At 40.1% G+C, this 19968-nt stretch overlaps 1 protein-coding gene across 5 annotated transcripts in view; it reads right to left on the bottom strand.

Annotated features, from left to right (window-relative positions):
* Nucleotides 1–2290: 2290 nt before the first annotated feature.
* Nucleotides 2291–19968, bottom strand: part of LOC123710828 — a 90896-nt gene continuing 73218 nt past the window's right edge. For 4 of the 5 annotated variants that reach the window (XM_045663070.1, XM_045663071.1, XM_045663073.1 and 1 more), the window contains 28 exons: nucleotides 19670–19966; nucleotides 18955–19602; nucleotides 18561–18869; nucleotides 18076–18396; nucleotides 16895–17200; nucleotides 16284–16595; nucleotides 15696–16007; nucleotides 15073–15399; nucleotides 14265–14888; nucleotides 13767–14075; nucleotides 13381–13683; nucleotides 12949–13257; nucleotides 12383–12697; nucleotides 11975–12274; nucleotides 11392–11871; nucleotides 10912–11268; nucleotides 10638–10841; nucleotides 9957–10139; nucleotides 9560–9748; nucleotides 8689–9453; nucleotides 7926–8123; nucleotides 7369–7563; nucleotides 5186–7288; nucleotides 4701–5086; nucleotides 4333–4515; nucleotides 3713–3983; nucleotides 3046–3290; nucleotides 2291–2961 (listed from right to left, as the gene is read on the bottom strand). In XM_045663070.1, the coding sequence (XP_045519026.1) occupies nucleotides 2590–2961; nucleotides 3046–3290; nucleotides 3713–3983; nucleotides 4333–4515; nucleotides 4701–5086; nucleotides 5186–7288; nucleotides 7369–7563; nucleotides 7926–8123; nucleotides 8689–9453; nucleotides 9560–9748; nucleotides 9957–10139; nucleotides 10638–10841; nucleotides 10912–11268; nucleotides 11392–11871; nucleotides 11975–12274; nucleotides 12383–12697; nucleotides 12949–13257; nucleotides 13381–13683; nucleotides 13767–14075; nucleotides 14265–14888; nucleotides 15073–15399; nucleotides 15696–16007; nucleotides 16284–16595; nucleotides 16895–17200; nucleotides 18076–18396; nucleotides 18561–18869; nucleotides 18955–19602; nucleotides 19670–19966 (11123 nt within the window). In that variant the 3' untranslated portion in view covers nucleotides 2291–2589. The remainder of the gene's footprint in view (nucleotides 2962–3045; nucleotides 3291–3712; nucleotides 3984–4332; nucleotides 4516–4700; nucleotides 5087–5185; nucleotides 7289–7368; nucleotides 7564–7925; nucleotides 8124–8688; nucleotides 9454–9559; nucleotides 9749–9956; nucleotides 10140–10637; nucleotides 10842–10911; nucleotides 11269–11391; nucleotides 11872–11974; nucleotides 12275–12382; nucleotides 12698–12948; nucleotides 13258–13380; nucleotides 13684–13766; nucleotides 14076–14264; nucleotides 14889–15072; nucleotides 15400–15695; nucleotides 16008–16283; nucleotides 16596–16894; nucleotides 17201–18075; nucleotides 18397–18560; nucleotides 18870–18954; nucleotides 19603–19669; nucleotides 19967–19968) is intronic. The other variant, XM_045663072.1, reaches the window with a different exon arrangement.

The following is a 19968-nucleotide window of genomic DNA, read 5'->3' as shown; positions in this document are numbered from 1 at the left end:
CATTTAAAATCACCGGTTGTAGAATAGGGGCAAACGCAACGCATAGGTAACATTTAATATATAAAATGACCTCGTGTTTGTAATTAAACTCCTCCGAAATGGCTCGACCGATTTTCGAGAAATATTGTGTGCATATCGGTTAGGTTTGCGAATCAGACAACATCTATTTTTCATCCCCCTAAATGTTAAGGGTCCACCTCTAAATTTTATTTTTAATTTTGAATTTTTTTAATTCTTTTTAATTTTTTTTTATGATACAGCATACAAAAATAAGTTCAACGCTAATTTACTGTCTAAGATAAACTCCTAGTTTTTATTTGTTAATTAATATCTTATGACTTCTCTGACGTATATATAGAGAAAAATTCACAGAAAAACTTACGTAAAACCGAACAGTTTCTGGGGTAGCATAGCAAAATGTTCCATGTTGGTATGTATTAAAAAGGTAGGTTAAGTAATCGCAATAAGGAACAAAGAAGTTCGCGGAGGTAGCTGGTATATTATGTTAAGTGATACCCGCCGCCTATGGACCCTGAGACTGTCAAAAGGCTCGCAAGTGCGTTGCCGATCTTTTAAGAATTGTTACGCTCTTATCTTGAAAGACTCTATATAGAATTACTTCAGTGGGCAGCTTGTGTCACAAAGAAAAAAGTGCGCTTAACGCTCCATTGTGGAACGATAGATGTTGAGGTAATACGGATGGAATTGCGTATTGTGCCTCGACGACCGACGATGAAACTCAGCTGCAGGTATTAATCCGAATAACTGCTTCCAAGGCTCCAACACCAAAAGGTAAAAGCGGTAGAAGATACAAAGAGATCCAACATCTTTACTCTACGAATTTAAAAGTTATATTTATTTACAAATAATATGCACTTATTTGACAAATATATTCGAGTGGTCAATTTACGAACAGCGTTGGCACAAATTAGATTATACTAATATAATTTTACAGAATGAACGGAGATTAATTTATCTATTTACTACAAATTTGGTGGACCCAAAGAATTTTAGAAGAAATTAAAGAATTACAATAATAATTTAATTATTAATAAAACTCACCATAGGTTTTTTTACCACCATTATAAGAAGTTTTTGAGAGAATTTTTGTCATATCTACAACCTCCTTCCTGAACTAATTCGTTAGATTTGTGGATCGTTCGTTCAGGTAATACAATTTAACTAGGATATTTGATTAGTTTGACAATAAATATTATGTATCACGCCCCTCCTCTAAACATGCTAATCATCTTTCAGCACGATTTTACATAACTATTAATAATATTTATAGGAAATGGAAATTTGAGATGTAGATATGACTTAGTAACGCTTATATTATTACTTATTATTTAAGATTGCGTCTCCTGTTGAAACATTGCGTTTTGTACAATTATAGAGTTAATTTTCCACCTTCCTAGCTGTAAAAACACAGATCCTGATCATGATGTGGACTTTTTCATAGAACAAGCAGTAGACAGCCACAATTTTTTATAGATCGGCTTGCTGATTTGTAAAAATTACAGCAGGTACTTTTATTATATTTCGTATTTTGACTTTTACGTCATCTTCGTAGTTTTCCCTCACCAAACAATCTTTTTTGGCTTCATTCTTTTGTTTCCCAAACCTAGGATGAGTTCTAAGTATTACATGATGTATGTAACTAAACTCATGATCGAATATCCGCTCTCGCGCGTATGCTAAAATGTACTTATCCTGTATTGATTAAATGCAAACCTTCTAAGTTAAATGTAAACCTTCTAAGTCATAATGTTCCCCAAGTCAATTCAGCCTCAGCAGCGTTTTGCTAATATGACTAACCATTTATGCAAGAAATGTGCACTAGCGTATGCGCCGAGACACTAGTTCACTCTCCCATACTTCGAAGGGACGAATTCTTGATGGTCATATTGACCAAAGGTGCAGCAGAACTAACTAACTATACGATGACCAAACCAAATCTAATTAGGTATGTTTTAATATTTGTGCCTACCTATGGCGACTACGCCGGTCAAGAGTATTATGTTTTGAAGGCAAAGACAGCGCCGCCCTCATTAGTTCATATAATTAGGGAGTGCGCTGTACGTAGCCCAATTACATAGAAGAAGCAGTACAAATCTGAACAGTATCCTTTGGCACCTATACAATTTTTTGTGAATAATTCACTCAAAGTGTTTACGTATATTATATTCATTAATGTACTAATAACCATGCGTATGATCATTTTGTTTATGATGCAATTAATCCCGTAATTAATTCAGAGGTATTAATGAAAAGACACTTATTATTATTATTTTATTAATTGCTTATAAACTAATTCGATAATTAATATACACAACATTACGTTGATTCGATTTATATAATATCACAACGTTCGAAGGAGGCGACGTCAACACAAAGTAAAAAAGGTAGGACGTAGCGGGCGCAAGCGAGGGGCGCCCGTCGCGTCCTCACCCGGCGGTCCTCCGGCGGCACGAAGTACTAGAAAAAGACCGACACCGCCCGGCGCCGACGGAGGAGCGGGGCACGACTAGTTCGATAGATTAGTTCATTAATAATGCTCACTTAATATAGTAGAGGCTCTATATACACTTAGCGCTGAAAGAGGGGGTTAGGGAAGTCGGGGGGGTGGGGCAGAGGTGCAGGGGGCGGTCGGGCGCGGCGCCACGCCACCAGCCAGCACGCTACCGCCGCCGCCACGGCCACTAGCGCAAGCAAGGCCGTCAGCGCTAACGCCACCGCCAGCCCGGCTGCCGACACGCACACCTCGGCGGCGGCGTTGCCGGTGGGACCGTCTGATGCGTCGCGTTGTCGGGCCGCGCGAGATGGATCGCGCCGCTCCAGCGTCAAGATCTGATTCGACTCCACGGTCACCTCCTCGCGTAGACGTCCGGATAACGCATTGTCATCGATTACGTCACGCTTTTTGCGCTTGCCGAAAGCGTCGTTACCCCGGCAGTTCACCTAAAAATTTGATAATTTGATATTCAGGTTTTTTTGAGAATTGTTTCGAAATTTTTCTACATTCTAGTATAAATGAATATTTACCGGTTGGCATTTTCCAAAACAGACACGTATATTACATTGGAATCGTATATTATCACTGCTTGGGAATTTGAAAGCGTTGAAGGCAGCTCGCAAAGCGGTGCCATCCTCGCTTCTCTCCCATTCTCCAAAGATGGCGGCGTCCGTCGCGCAACCGTCCGCATCAGTCACAGTGTATTCATTTTCTATGTTCGTCGCTACTTCACTTGTCTTTGCTACACAGCTTCGGGCAAAGCCGCCATATATACCTTAAAACGTAGGAAAAGAAACTAATATACTAGCATTTAAAACATATATATAAAAATATCTTGATAGATACGAGCACGGCGTCTTAATTTCATTCAAATAGTTTGCAATCAGCGAGAAAGGCATAGGTATAGGTAATTTAAGGGTTGTGCGATATGGAGATGAAGGTAAGACGTCTGAAACTGCTGTGGAAAATAATTCTAGCCTGAGTCGTCTGCTTTATATATATATACAGAAGGACCAATGATGATTTAAATTTAACGAAACCAGAATTCTAAACCAATATTAGCATAGATATTTTCTGTAATCTCCTTACGTTGTTATACTTATATGATTTTTAGAACAAATTACCTAATTCTGTTTACTAGTGCAAAATGAAATATTAAATTTGACATCAATTCAATTCAACTAGTATTAAACTTACTTGATGGTTGGACATCTACTTGCAGTACCAGGTTCTCCCCAATTTCGGCAGAGCTAACCTCATCTCCTGTACGAGAAACGATTCTCATAGAGCAAGTAGGCGGCGGGCCTGTATTCGCTATAGTTCCCGCAGTTGTTAACATTGACACATTGAAAGCTAATGTCACGTTTTGTTCGCCCGTCTGGTATATGCACTTGATGTGGAACGCCTTAGCGTTTGACGTCACAAGCTTAGGATGTTTCTGCATTACCAGCACAAAGCTTGCTAGACCCTGTAAATTTGGCGGGTTAGTTTTAATTTTCGAGCTTTTGTTACGCTTTCATTGTTTTATCACCATAACACCATTTAATGCAGTTGCAATTGTGAAATTTTTTTTGTTGTGAATAATATTTTCAAACGTAAAAAAAGTTCTCAAATTTATTATTTACACGGCAAACCATACATGTTTAGACAAGTCGTCTGGTTGGATGTATTTAGACGCGTCAGACTTAAAGGTAATAATTATGTGGCACAACACATTTCATTAGCGTAAAATTAAAATAGCATATGTAACAGGAACGACATCAAATCGCTTTAGATATTCAACATTTTACATAATTATTGAAATTTTAAAAACTTACATTAACATGAACTAAACCACAATCGCCAAAGTGGACCGTAAAGTCAACAGGGCTTTCCTGGTTTTCTGCTGTGTGTACTATGAGGCGACAGCGCTCGTCTTTACTATAGCCTTTTACGTAGAGTACACCATTGAAGTCCTTTATCTTTAGGCTCACTCGTACTCCATCAGCTAAACAGTGCACCTATAATATAGCATTAAAAATAAATTTCAACGTCACTTTCATTTATTTTTACGTATGTATTGCGAATTCTTATATTCGCAATACATACTAAATATCGATTCTTTCTAATATTGAATACACGTTATAATGCTCAAAGGTGTCAATTGAAACATAAATTATATTGGAACCGAAATATTATTATTTACCTGCATATCCGGTAGTGGGAAGTCAGTTCTATACGTAATGTTTGGTGTTGTTGCATTACATGCTACTTTCGGATTACCGACGTAGCCTGTTATGCAGGTGCATCGCGAGCGATGACTTACTCCGGTACAAGTGGCGAATAGGCCGCAGGGTTCAGCTTCACATACTGGCACACATTTTCCATTCATGCATTTTGCATCATCATCACATTGTTCGTCAACACGGCAGCCTATAGCGACACAGCTATCACCTTTAGAGGTAAAACCCCGCTCTACATCACATACACACCGACCACGTGCGTCCACTATTTTGCCATCTGTTTCAAGACAAGGCTCACATTCGCCAAATTCGTTTACTCCCTGTCCATCAATGCATTTTGTTATTGGTGCTGAAATTAAAATTTCAATTAATAATTATTATTACATATATTATTTTAAATACATACATATATTTCAGTATCCACTAGAGCTGTTACAACACAACTTACGTTTGTACGGTATACATTCGAGCAACGCGTTTCCTTTGTATCCTTGTTCACATTCACATATCATGGTCCTAACGGGATTCGTATCTGTGACTAGACATTTAGTGTTTCTGCCACAAGGCTCTATTTCCACACAAGGGTTAACACATCTGCTATTAAGACAAGCGGTTCCGGGTGAACATTCAATGTCCGAAGTACACAATTCTTCAGTCTTATTGCAACCATCTTTGGTGCTCTGGTAACCCGGTGGGCAGACACAGTACACTTCATGTAAGTGAACTCTGCATTCTGCCGGCTCATTACAAGCGGATACTGTACAAGGTTCTACGCATTTGTTGTTGACACACGATTTTTCAGAAGGACATTCCGAGTTTGCTCGACAACTGATAGGAGTACAAGCGAGGTTAGGGTTGCCAGTTGTTCCCATTTGGCATCGGCAGAAAGCTCTGTGTTGTTCTCCGTAGCACTCGGCAGAGTCTCCGCAAAGATCGGGCTCAGCGGAGCAGGCTGGTACGCATTGATTGTTGATACATGATTCATCGTCGCTACACTGACTATCAGCTCTACACGTTACTGAGTAGCAACCGGTATGAGGATCCCCTAGAAATCCAGGTCGACAGGCACAAACCGGCTTGTGATCTCGTATTTGGCAGTCAGTATTAGGTCCACAATCACATGGATTTTTGCAAACAGATGTTACGCAAGCGTGGTTAGAAGTACAATCGTTATCGATTTCGCAAGCGACGTCGTTTATTGTGGTGGCTGGACGACATACACCTCCGCCGCCACTCACATATCCAGGTGGACATGAGCATAACATTGTTCGCACTGGTAGCGTAGCAAGAACTTCACATTGCGCTGGTGTCGCACAAGGTCGTAAAGCAGTACATGGGTTGACACATTTTGCTGATAAGCAAGCCATCTTGGAAGGACAGTCTGCGTCCACGGTACATTCAGTGGTGATTTCCGGCTGACATTCGACATAGGGGCTTCCATTATATCCAAATTCACATTTACAAACCGGTAGATGATTACGTACAAGGCATATTGCGTTTCGTCCACAATTGTTATCGGAGAGGCAAGGGTTGATACATTTGTGTCCTCGACATAATTTATCTCTCGGGCAGTCTCCATTTGATCTGCACTCAATCGGGTTACAATTTGTGTATGCGTCACCTTCAAAACCTGTCCTGCACCGACATAGCGGATGATTTCTTTCTACGTAACATTCAGCGTTAAATCCGCACGTGTTATTTAGTAAGCAAGGACTGACACAATTACCGTTGACACAAGCCTCGTCCGATGGACATTCTGTATTCGTCCTACAGCCGACTATACGACAAGAACTGTAAGGGTTGCCATCATATCCATCTCGACAGGAGCAGACAGGTCTATGATTTTTAATGAAGCATTCGGCGTTGTCGCCGCAATTGCATGGGTTTCGACATATCCTATTAACACATGATTCTTGGTCACTACAATCAGTATCCGCTGAACAACTAAGTGGTGGTAATTGGAGCGGATCGCAAGCTCCTTTTACGTTAGGCACGTAGCCTTCTGGACATCTGCATATTAACGTACGGAACGGTATACTATCCGAAACGGAACAGCGTGAGTTACCAGTGCAAGGTGTTAGCTCAGCACAAGCATCTCGACAAGTATCTCTAAGGCACGCCTGTCTGCTGGGGCAGTCTCCGTCCATTTGACATTCAGGCTGTCCAGTAACCGGAACTCTTTCACATTGAGTCAAGGGATCGCCAAGTGGAAGTGTTGGGGGACATTTACAAGACGCGGCGTGGTTTTTCGCGAAGCACTCGGCGTTGGAAGCACAAGGATTCAGGCCAGCGACAGAGCAGGCGTTCTGACATACTCCACGGACGCAAACACTATCATCATTACAGTCAGATTCCGCTTCACATTCCGATGCGTGACACCTGGACAATGGATTTCCGTGTGTCCCAAGAGGACAGCGACAGTTAGATCTATGAGATTTGCCATAACATTCCGCACTTATAGCGCACGGTGATTCTACTATACAAGGATTGATACAGGCTCCGTTGTAACATATGTCACTGTCGGGACAATCTCGGTCAGCTGTACAGCTTACTGTAAGACAAGAAATATAATAAATAAGTAAAAAAATATACAAAATTATAATTTCAAGATAATCAAAATGTAAAACATACCTTTAATACAATCAGTGTAGGGGTTGCCAGAGTAACCATTTTGACAGAAGCAAACCGGATGATGGCGTACAACGGTACATTCGGCATTGGTGCCGCAAGCGCAAGGATTAGCACATGCGCTGTTTATACAAGCTTGAGACAGTGGACAGTCAGAATTTGCTTTACAACCAACTGGTATAACAGAATCTTGAGACGCTGAAAACGATAAATGTTTTTTTTTAAAATAAATATGAATAAAGTTTGAACTTTTAAATAATATGAAATGCAACATAGCTCGTTTTTACTTAGGGATACCAAACTCAAGTGAAAAACTAATTTCATTTCCTCATATCCTTCAAATCATTATTTAAATTACAATTGGCCTAGGAATTTAGCCTTAATTGAACTGAGAATTGAATTTATTTATCGATACTGGGATTTTGATAGAGGGTACATAAAAGAAACCTTTAGGGTAAAGTGAAAGGAAACTTGTTTAATGGATCCTTGTGATTAGTACTCTAATTTCATCCTAATTACGATTATTGTAATTCACCTTACAATTATACACATATACTTACGTGGAGTACAGCGTACGCGGGCGTCGCCAGTGTAACCAATGGGACAGGAGCACACAGGTTGCCTTTCCAAGACGCGGCAGAGCGCGGCAGGCCCACATGCGCCCACACAGGGGTTCACGCACACACGCTCAACGCATGCACGATCCTCCCCACATTCCTTGTCGCTGTAGCATTCCCAAATTGCAGGCTGTCTTGGTTCTGGAATTCATATACAACCCTATTTAGTTATTTATGCCTCAAAACTGAATTCACGTAACTTTTTTTATAAGTGGCTGAATCGGTTAGCTATACAAAATAATAATTTGAATATTAAACTACTTTCTATCAAATACAACCAGGGAAACAATAAAATTTCTATGTGTGCATATCACCCGAAGAAAACAAGATCACGCAGTTTGCGTAGCGCTATTAAAATAAATTAAATAAATAAATGGCAACCTTACAACCTTTTTAGGTCTGGGCCTTAGATTTCTGTATCTGTTTCATGATCATTTGTTAATCTAATAGGCAAGTAGGTGATTAGTCTTCTGTGCCTGACACACGCCGTTGCGTCTAAGGCAAGCCGGTTTCTTCACGATGTTTTCCTTCACCGTTCGAGGCAATGTTAAATGCGCACATAGAAAGTCCATTGGTGCACAGCCGGGGATCGAAACAACGACTTCAGGGATGAGATTCGCATGCTGAAGCCACTAGGCCAACACAGCTCACAGCGCGCTTTTACCTTAAAATCTGCCAATAGTATAGCAATAAAAAAAACTAATACCTGTGTTACATTCAATTCTTGGATTTCCCAAATATCCTGGTGGACAGCTACAACGCGCCACATGGTCGATCGCCTCACAGAGGGCGTTTTGTCCGCAAGCTGCTGCTTTGCACGCGTCCACACAGCTGCCGCGGCGACATATTTGGCTGTTGGCACAGTCGTTGTCCGAGGAACATTTTCCTTGTGGTGGCGCTCGGCAGCCTGTGTCTGGCGCCGTTCTCCCACCATCCGCACACACGCAAGCGACCGCTCGCAATGGTAATATGTCAACGGTTTTACATAGCAATCCCGATTCGCACGGGTTATCACGGCAGAGATCGATGCAACGCGAATTGACGCAGGCGAAAGGCGCAGGGCAGTCTGAATCTACTGAGCATTCTTCAGTTTTTTCAACTGTTACACATCCGCGTAAGTAGGGGTCACCCGATCTGTCTGGAGGACAGGTACAGATCGCTCGGTGGGCGCTCGGGGTACATATAGCACCAGGCGCGCAAGCATATTCGGAACAAACGGGCTGGCAAACGCGGTTCAGTCTATCACATGCTTTAGTGAGATCACAATCTTCATTGTATTGGCAAGCAGCTGCGACGCACGCACGTCGGGGATCACCCTGCGTTCCCGCGGGGCATCGACATGTTGCTGCATGGGCGATGACGTCACAAACTGCGTTACGTCCGCAAGGTGTTTCTAGGGCACATGGGTCTTGACAGTACCCATTGATACAGGACTTATCGAAAGGACAGTTTTCATCGACGGTACATTCGGCTATAACAACATAAAAGTTGATATAAAATAAATTTTCGTTCAAACAAATTAAAATAGTTTCAATATCGTATTAATTTTTACGGTAGATAATATAATAAATACTAACGTGTATAGCAGGTACGTGCTGGGTCGCCTGCAGTGCCAGGTGGGCAGCGGCAACGCGCTCTGTGTCTGTCGGGTTCGCAGAGTGCTCCGGCACCACACGCGCCAGCGCACGCGGACACGCAGCGCCGAGACACGCATGCCTCTGCCGCACCACATTCCGTGTCTGAGAGACACATACTTCCGACTACGCCTATAGTATAGATTATTTTTTGAGCGAGATAACATTGTTAAGTTGGTTTTAGTAACAATATTTTAGTTTACATGAACCAATTTATAGATTATAATACGTATTAATAAATGTTTTCACTATTTAATATCATACTTTATATAGTAGACGTGGTTCTCACATAGAAAAATAGTATAGATAACCTCCATAAGGGAACGTTTTAAATTCTTACCTGGCGTGCAAGCAACATTTGGATCTCCTTGCAGTGGTGGTACACAAGAGCAAGAAGCTCGGTGCGCGACAGCACGACATTCCGCGCCTGCACCACATAACTGCGAATCGCATGCTAAAGCACAACGGCCTTGAAGGCACCGTTCTTCCTCTCCGCAATCATTGTCTTCGCTACATTCACCTTCTGCAAAATCAGTAGTAACTTAGCTTTAGGAAATACGTTGATCTTAGGATCTTAGGATAGGATAATTAGTTATGTGCTTGGTTATGAAGAACTTAGTACTTGACAAAATCACAAGCTTTCCAACGTGTTAAGCATCAAAATGCTTAAACGTGTTTCATATCTGCAAGCTATGAAATAATAAAAATACAAAAAAACTGTACAATACATTTCTGGATATAATTATTATCTATGAAGAACTAAAGTTTCCATTAAGTAGATTTTTTATAAAAATTAACATCTATTGGTGGTGTATCATACACATAATAAAGTGAATCAATCGTATATATAATGGTACTATATATTACACACCGACACCGTGGTGAAATTTATCTGATATTTTTATAGCATACTTACGATGCAAAGGGACTTGTAGATTTTTTCAATAAAATCAGAGATAACGGCTGTAAATGAAGCTTCTTATTAGTAATATTTTATATGTGCATAAGGCGTAATACTTACTCGGATTACATTGTACAGAAGCATCACCACTCAAAGGTTTAGGACATTCACAAACTAATGTTCGGAATGGTAGAGTATTTGCAACGCGACATTCCGCTCGCACACCACAGGATGTGGAGTCACAGGGATTCTTACATCTTCCTTGTAGGCAAGCTAGATTTGGCCCACATTCTGCATCGTTGGAACATTCGATTTCCTCAAGAACTATAAAGATAAGATGAGATGAGGTATGTTGATATCTATGCTATGCTAACTTACAAAAGCCGTTACTCACCGGGTTGGCAATTTATTTTGGGATTGCCATTAGTACCTCGTAAGCATTCACAGACCGGTACGTGTCTAACAACTGAACATTGAGCGTTTTCAGCACAGCTTCCTGGGCATGGATCTTTACAAACATTTCCTCTGCAGGCTAACCAAGATGGGCAGTCGTCATCGATGACACATTCTTCAGTACGACATTCTACCCATGGATTACCACGAGCTCCAAGATTGCACTCGCACGAGGCGATATGTCCTCGAGTGACACATTTGGACCCAGCTCCACATCGGATTCGCGAACAAACTTTTACGCAAGTTCCGCTATCACAACTTTCATCATCAGGACAGTCATTATTGCTATGGCATTGCACTGAAAAATAAGAATATTTGTTATTGTATTAAGTCTGGCTTTTAATATAAGTATTTTATTAAAGAGCAAGTAGTTACTAAAGCAACGGGGCGGCCTCAACTAAATACCATGAAAAATACATACCAGAATAGCATCCAGTGTAAGCGTCTCCTTCAAATCCTTGTAAGCAAGCACAATGGGCTCTATGCTGTCTTGCAATACATTGAGCATAAAGTCCGCAACTATTCTGTGTGCACACTGGGGCACATCTGGTATCTACACAGGCCATGTTGTCAGCGCACTCTTGGTCTCTAGTGCATTCTGGCAAAGGCTGTGGTGGTGTCGAAATTGTAATACGTTCACACTTAACAAATGGATAGCCTGTATATCCTGCAGGACATGAACAAACAGCTGAATGTCTTACTCCAGTACAGATAGCGTTGATTCCGCAAGAATCGACACAAGGATCTGAACATTTTCGGTTCATACAAGCGCGATCACCGGGACAGTCATCGTTTACTACACACTCTGGGTATGAACAAAAACCATCGCGGCATGTTCCGTGAGGTCCACACGGATTAGGATCACAAGGATCGAATACTGTAGGTGAAGTGGTAGGCACGTCTGTAAACAGGGCAAATATTCATTTTTATTTTCAATTGAAATAATTATCAGGGTAAAATAATTTAATTAAATTAGTTTAAATTAATAAGTATACAAATTATACCTCTCGTCACGCAGTTGTAGAAAGGATCACCAGTAGTCGATGGCGGGCAGGAGCAAATTGGTGCGTGGTCAAATACGCGGCACATGGCCCCGTTGCCGCAAGCTCCGAGACATGGGTCTATACATTTATTTCTTACACAGGCGCGATCCCGTGGGCATTCAGAGCTTACTACACATTCTGGCCTGCAGCCAATGGAACTAGCGTCACCGCTGGTCCCACTCGGGCAAGAGCATACAGCATTATTGTTTACAACTGAACACAACGCTCCTGGACCACATGGTGATGGTGTGCATGGTGGTGCTACAAAAACATAAATGATAAATAACCATTTATTTGCCTGCATAGTTTTAAACAAATATATAAAAAAAATTGGTAAATTTATATAAACAAGACATTAAAAGCATGTACCTGTTATTACTATATCACATCGTTCAAAAGCATTTCCTCTAGTCCCCGTTGGGCATGAGCAAAGTGGTATGTGATTGACAGTTTCACAGTCAGCACCCACTCCGCAGGTGCCTTCACATGGGTCTCGACATTTAGATCTTATACAAGCTCGAGCAGGAGAACAATCAGAGTCCGCAAGACATTCTGGTCGACAATTTGAGTAAGGATCCCCTCTGAGGCCAGGTTCACATTCGCACGATGCACCGCTACCTCTGGCCCGACAAATTGCTCCGGGGCCACAAGGTGATGGGTTGCACGGGTCATTTGGAACTTTAGCTGTAAATTATAAAAAGATAATGAAATGTTGCTATTTTATCAGATGTAATTTTTATCGGCGAAGCGAATTCGGAAGCGTAACTTTTTTGAACAAGTTTGCTAAACACCAAGTTTCGCTAATGAAACCCATGCCTAAGTTTTAAAAGCGAAAACTTTTGTGGATCGCATCCTCATTTTGACGAAAATATTATTTAGCAACATTTTACGAGACGTTGTAAGATTAAGCAATCTTCCAACAATGTCTGTCTTACGAATATTCTCGACGGGTCGGCACTCTGTCAGAGGGTTTCCGTAGGTGTTCGGAGGGCACACGCAACGTGGTTCGTGGGCTGTCGGCGTACATAGAGCGTTGAAGCCACAAGCACCGGGACAAGGATCGATGCAACGTTTATTGACACACGTGAGTCGCCAGTCGCAGTCTCCAGCGCTGAGACACTCGGGCCGACAGTTTGGAGGCTCTCCTATGTAATTATCTCGACAGCGACATGACTCTTGGATGCAATCCGCATTGGGACCGCAATCGCGGCATGGCGACGGTACTTTGGGTTCAGACTGGATCACTATAAAGTATGTTTGATTGTTAAATGTGTTAAAAAAAATTAATTTTATGAATACCTATTGGTACATGTTTCTAAATAAAAATGTAATTATTTCGCAAAGGATTCGTTTCGTAATTTACATACCTGGTACACAACGAATGAACGGATCGCCAGTGTATCGTATAGGACAACTACAGATAGGTGAATGGGATGATGTATGACATATAGCGTGTGTTCCACAGGCACCGGGACAGGGATCCTGACACTTTTTATTACGGCAAGCCTGATTTTGTGCACAGTCAGAGTGGCTTCGGCATTCAGGTCTGCAAGTCGGTGGCTCGTCATACATAGGAGGACGGCAAGAGCAATGAGCCACTGTCCCGTCCGCACGACATATGCTATTGGGTCCACATGGATTGGGTGTGCATGGATCGGACACCACGTGATCTATGAAAAAAATAGATATAATAATTATCATAAAATAAATTTATAAGTGTCTGAAATTTAAATAGAATAAAGAATTCAAATACCTATTACGCGGCGACACGCAATAAATGGATCTCCTTGAAGTGGTGATGGACAATCACAAATTGCCATATGGTTGTATACATTGCACACGGCTTCCAAACCACAAGCGTTATTACATGGGTTGATGCATTTGTAATTTACACAAGCTTGGTTCTTTAAACAGTCTTGATTGATGGTACATTCAGGTCGGCATTCTACATAAGGATTTCCTTGGTAGCCCGTTATGCAAGAGCAGGTGGCGTTGTGACATTCAGCGTTGATACCACATGGTGACCTTATGCAAGGATTTACAGGTGTTAGGGAGACCGAATCTAAAAAAAATTAAATTATATAAAGTGATTCCTGTTATATTTTATAATGGCAAGAGAGTATTGCTGTGATATTTAATAATAATAATATTCAAAAACTATAATCTTCTTTTTTGTATATGATTACGGGGAGTTATTAATATTTGAAACATTGTTAATCCTTTTTTATTGTTTAAATAATGCTATTTATACCTTTTATAACTGCATAACATCCAACGAATGGGTCTCCTCGATATCCATCAACACACATGCAGATAGCGAGGTGGTTCACAGCTCGGCATAGTGAATTACTTCCACAAGAGCCTAGGCATGGATCCATACATTTTTCACGAACACAGGCTTTATCATTAGGGCAATCTTGATTAATAGTGCATTCGGGTGCGCAAGAAGGTGGAGTACCCATATATCCTGGTTTGCAGCCACAAAAAGCCGAACCACCGACATCTCTACAAGTAGCATATTGGCCACAGGGATTGGGCTCACAAGGTGTTGGATCGTGTGTCGGTATAGGTTTTTCTCTGACACATCGCACAAATGGATCACCTTCAAAACCACTCAAACAAGTACAGTATGGACTGTGGTGATGTGTACGACACTCTGCGTTTTCTCCGCATGTATTTATACATGGGTCTATACATTTCTGCCTTACACACGCCTTATTAAGTGAACATTCCGAGCTCATAATGCATTCAGGTTTGCAGTTAGGTGGATAACCCGTATAGTCTTGTAAGCATGAGCACATAGCTTTATTATTACTCGCTAAACATACACTATGAGGCCCACACGGTGACGGTGAACATGGATCAATAGGTACGGCTGTAAAAAATTCACGGCACTTTAAAAATAAAGCAATTTATGGTTATATAGGTCTAGTAAAAATATGCCAAATTTAAAGAGTTAAAATCTTCACCAATTTTAAACAATTGAGCGCTTAATAAATTAAATCTTAAATGATTTTAATGTATTTTTAAAATACGATTACAATACAATTTAAAATTACCTTCTCTGACTATGCATGTATCGTAGGGATTACCAATATATCCAGTAATACAAGAGCATTTTGGAACGTGATTAACAGTTTGGCAGACGGCGTTAATTCCACAAAATCCTGGACAGGGATCGGTGCATTTATTATTTATACAGGCAAGATTCTGTGAGCAATCAGAGTTCAGTAGGCACTCTGGTCTGCATCCCTCATAAGGATTGCCAAAGTAGTCAGTGATACACACACAGCTCGCCGAGTTGAATCGTTCTTGGCAGATCGCGTTTGGCCCACATGGGTTGGGCGTGCATGGTCTTGAATGTTCCAAGGGCTTTTGAGATATCACTAAAAATAACAAAAAAATATTATAGTTATGTTACTGGTTAAGTTCTTAAATCAATACTTAGTTGATTCCTAGGGCTGGAAAGCTTATAACCTACTTGCCTGTTAATAAAAATCTAATAAAATAGATACATAAAAATATCTACCCTTCCCTGCTTTCCATAGATTACAGGGTTACAAAAAGTAAAACGCCTATGTACCCATAAGAAGTGTACAGGATTAGGTATATTTTTTTGATGTCGCCAGTTTATAAACAGCCTTCAATATTTATAAACGGTAAAATAAACGTTATACGATACCTGAGAGGACACACTCATTGAATGGATCACCAGTGTAGCCCTGTTGGCACGAGCACTGTGGGGAATGACTCACGACACGACAATTCGCGTTGCGGCCACACGCTCCATTGCAAGGATCCACACATTTCTTATTTATGCAGGATTTGTCAAAGTTACAGTCGCTATTCGAAACACATTCTGGGCGGCAATATGGAGGTCGTCCTGTATATCCATTCATGCAAGAACAGGACGAAGTTCCACTTATTTCTTTACAAATAGTGTTTGGACCACAAGGTGACGGTTCGCATGGAGTGGTGTGTACTGTTTGTTCATCTGTGGAAAATTATACTTTATAGCTTTTACTCAAGAATAATAACCAATTGTAATTAGAAAGGAATGTTGAAGTCGGTCCAGTTACTATTTATTCATTAATAACATAAAAAATATATATCTTATAGTATAAGTATAGCTCGATATCTATTGTCTACGAAAATACAATTATTTTCGTAATTATTATTTTAATTCTCTCAATATAATTATCAACGCTGGTTATTCTATGATACCCTCTACTAATTTATAAATTGAATTGAATCTCATTTCATAACTTACTTTGTACAAACAAACACTGTACAAATGGATCTCCAGTTAATCCGTTACGGCAGTAGCAAATTGGTTTATGATTATGGATTTTGCATTCAGCGTTGATTCCACAAGAGCCTCTACAAGGATCCACGCATTTCTGGTTAGAACAAGATAGCATAGGTGCGCAGTCAGAGTCCACAACACATTCAGGTCGGCAAGATGGAGGAGCACCAATATAACCCACAAGACAAGAACACATAGATTGTTTGTTTATAGTTCTGCATACGCTGTTAGGTCCACATGGTGATGGAATGCATGGGTCTCTGATATCTTCAATTACTGAAATGTAGATATACGCTATTTAAGCATTAAGTAGAAACATCCTGACTGACTTAAACTTGAGAGATTTTTTATAGGCAACGAGTTTCATGTGTCACCCAAATAGGGCAGTCATTGCAGTCCATAGACACCCATTTTAGTTGGTGCGTTTCCATTGTGGGAGGAGTATACGCTTTTTTTAAACAATTGGAGATTGTACCTCCCAGGGAAGACCCCCACCGGGAGTCGATTCCACAGATCGCTTGTTAAAATTTGGATTAACTAAAATAGCTACATTATTTATTTTATTAACTACTTACTTGCTACTGATGTGCAGGCAACAAACGCGTTTCCTGTAGTATTTCGAGAGCATGAACACATGGCAATATGGTTATAAACTTCGCATATTGCCCCCTGGCCACATAGGTTGGCACACGGATTAACACATTTTGTATTAACACAGACTAAATCCGCTGCACAATCAGAGTTAACCGTGCACTCGGGGCGACAACTCATGTATGGATTTCCGAAATAATTAGGTAGACATAAACAAGCTCCATTGTCGCACCTAGCATTAGCGCCACATGGATTGGGATTACATCTGTCATACTTTTCAGGTAGAGGTTCTGAAAAATACAACTATATTTAGTGATCTTTTTCTTATAGTGTCATCTCCTTTCGAAGGTTGATGTTTTATCATGGCTATTGTAATTTTGGATGCTTCTGAGCAATGTCGTGTTTTGAGCATAATCTATATATATAAAATTCTCGTGTCACAGTTTTCGTAGCCATACTCCTCCGAAACGGCTTGACCGATTTTGATGAAATTTTTTGTGCTTATCCGGTATCTATGAGAATCGGCCAACATCTATTTTTCATTCCCCTAAATGTTAGGGGTAGTCCACTCCTAAATTTATTTTTTATTTTTTAGAAATTTCATTTTTTTTATGCTACAACATACAAAAAGACATACAACCCCTCTATGATCAACCCCTATTTTTAATTATAGTAGAAATTTTTATTGAACTTTAAAAATGTTTCCTATATAAAAAAATATACATGGCAAGACGACGTTTGCTGGGTCAGCTAGTAGTGATATATATATTTAATTACAAAAAATAATTATGTATAAAATAAACTGTCAAATAAGCAAGTCATTGCTTGGATTTGCATAAGTGTATTTAATATGTATATTGGAAATATTGTAGTTACATATACGAGTATGTTATCGCTGACGTTTCAAGCTTTTGCAACTGTTCTCTAGAACTCAATCAAATATACCGTTTTTTCTCCGACTTACTTTGCAAATCCAACTACCACGAAAGAGTTTTTCATTTTTATGGTCAATAAAAAAAAGAAGGAATTATCAATACAATATCGGCTTATTACATGTAGATCCAGAAATTAATCCTTATCACCTCACAAACTGTACCTTCTGAAATATTAGTAATTATCTATACTAATATTTCAGAAGGTATATACATAAACAATTATTACATACCTATAGCTTCTTGGAAGTAACAGCTAGCAAATGGATCACCCGTGTATCCTTCTAAGCAACTACACACAGCGGAATGTTGGTGTACGTTACAAATAGTCTGTAGGCCACATGATCCGACACATGGATCATTACATCTCTGATTAATGCATGCTTTGTTGCTTGGACAATCTGAGTTAATGGTACACTCAGGTCGACAATTAGGTGGTGACCCAATATAATTCGAAATACAGCTACATACGGGTACTTTATTTTGCACCTGGCAAAGGGAATTTGGCCCACAAGGTGACGGTGTACATGGGTTTGCTTCAATTAATGGCGTACCTGTAAAATTAATATTTTTAAGCAAGATATAAATATTAAATTTACATTACATTATTGCTTATTTACTAAGTATAAAAAGAAATTTACTAACAAAACTAGTTTCATAAGTATTACCGTATATGTAACAAATGATTGTTTTAATTAAATTAAGAAACTAAACGTACTTGTAATCATTGAGCATCTTATAAATGGATCTCCCTCGTAACCTGTTCGGCATGAACATATTGGTGCATGATTAACAACTCTGCACTCGGCGTTTTGTCCACATACATTTTGACAAGGGTCGACACATTTTTGCCGAATACAACTCTTTGTGGATGAACACTCTGAGTTTACGGAGCATTCAGGTCTACAGTTGGGAGGAGTTCCGAAATATTCCGGTAAGCAAGAACAAGATACCAAACCATTATTGTTTTTACATGCTGTGTTACTTCCACATGGATTTGGTATGCATGGATCATTACGTACGGGTTCTGAAAATTAATAAGTAATTATTACATAAAATGATTAGACTTAGGGAAGGAAACTTATATCATAACAGTTGTCATAAAAACACACCTTCTTTTATGATAATATGGCAAAAAGCGTATGGATTTCCAGTATAACCAGGTGAGCAAGAACATGAAGGTAAATGATTTATAACTTGACATATTGCCGTAGAACCGCAGACTCCTAGACAAGGGTCTTGGCACCTGTTCTTAAGGCAAGCCTTGTTATATGGACAGTCGGCATTAATAACACATTCAGGGCGACAGCCTTCATAGGGGTTCCCAAAGTAATCTTTGTGACATGTACAGGCGGCTACTCCACTTGGGGATATTTTGCACTCACTGTTTGCTCCACATGGAGAGGGATAACATGGATCGATTACTTCAGGCGTTTGTTGTAGTTGATAGCATGATAGGAAAGGATCACCAGTGTAACCTTCTTGGCATGAACACATCGCTGTATGAAGTCGTACGATACAAAGGGAGTTGGAGCCACAAGACCCAATACAGGGATCCATACATTTGTAATTTACACAAGCCTTATTTGCGGGACACTCATCGCTTATTCTACATTCGCGTTGGCAATTAGGTGGGGTGCCTTCGAAAGTTGGTTGGCATGAACATTTTGCCTCTCCACTTGGTGTTGGTGTGCACAAACTATTTGCCCCACATGGTGAAGGGTGGCATGGATTTTTAACTTCTTCTACCTGAGGTTGAACTGCAAGCAGAAAAATGTTATTGTCTTGCTCTGATAAAGAAAATTCTCAATAAATATAAATACATACCATAACAATGTGTAAAGGGTGAACCTGTATATCTTGGTGGACAAGAACATACAGGATTGTGATTGATGACTCTGCATTCTGCGTTAGATGCACACGATCCGGGGCAAGGATCTTGGCACTTCATATTTATACACGCTAAGGATGGTTGACAATCGGTACTTTGTATGCACTCTGGTCGGCAATTTGGTGGATTTCCTATATATCCCTGTATACATGCACACAAAGCTTGTCCATTCAATTCTCTACAAATACTGTTAGGTCCACATGGAGACGATTCACATGGTCTAGTAGGTGGTTCT

This window comes from Pieris brassicae, chromosome 6 (assembly GCF_905147105.1).
Source record: "Pieris brassicae chromosome 6, ilPieBrab1.1, whole genome shotgun sequence".
Lineage (NCBI taxonomy): Eukaryota > Metazoa > Arthropoda > Insecta > Lepidoptera > Pieridae > Pieris > Pieris brassicae.
This window is presented reverse-complemented; position numbering and strand designations above follow the sequence as displayed.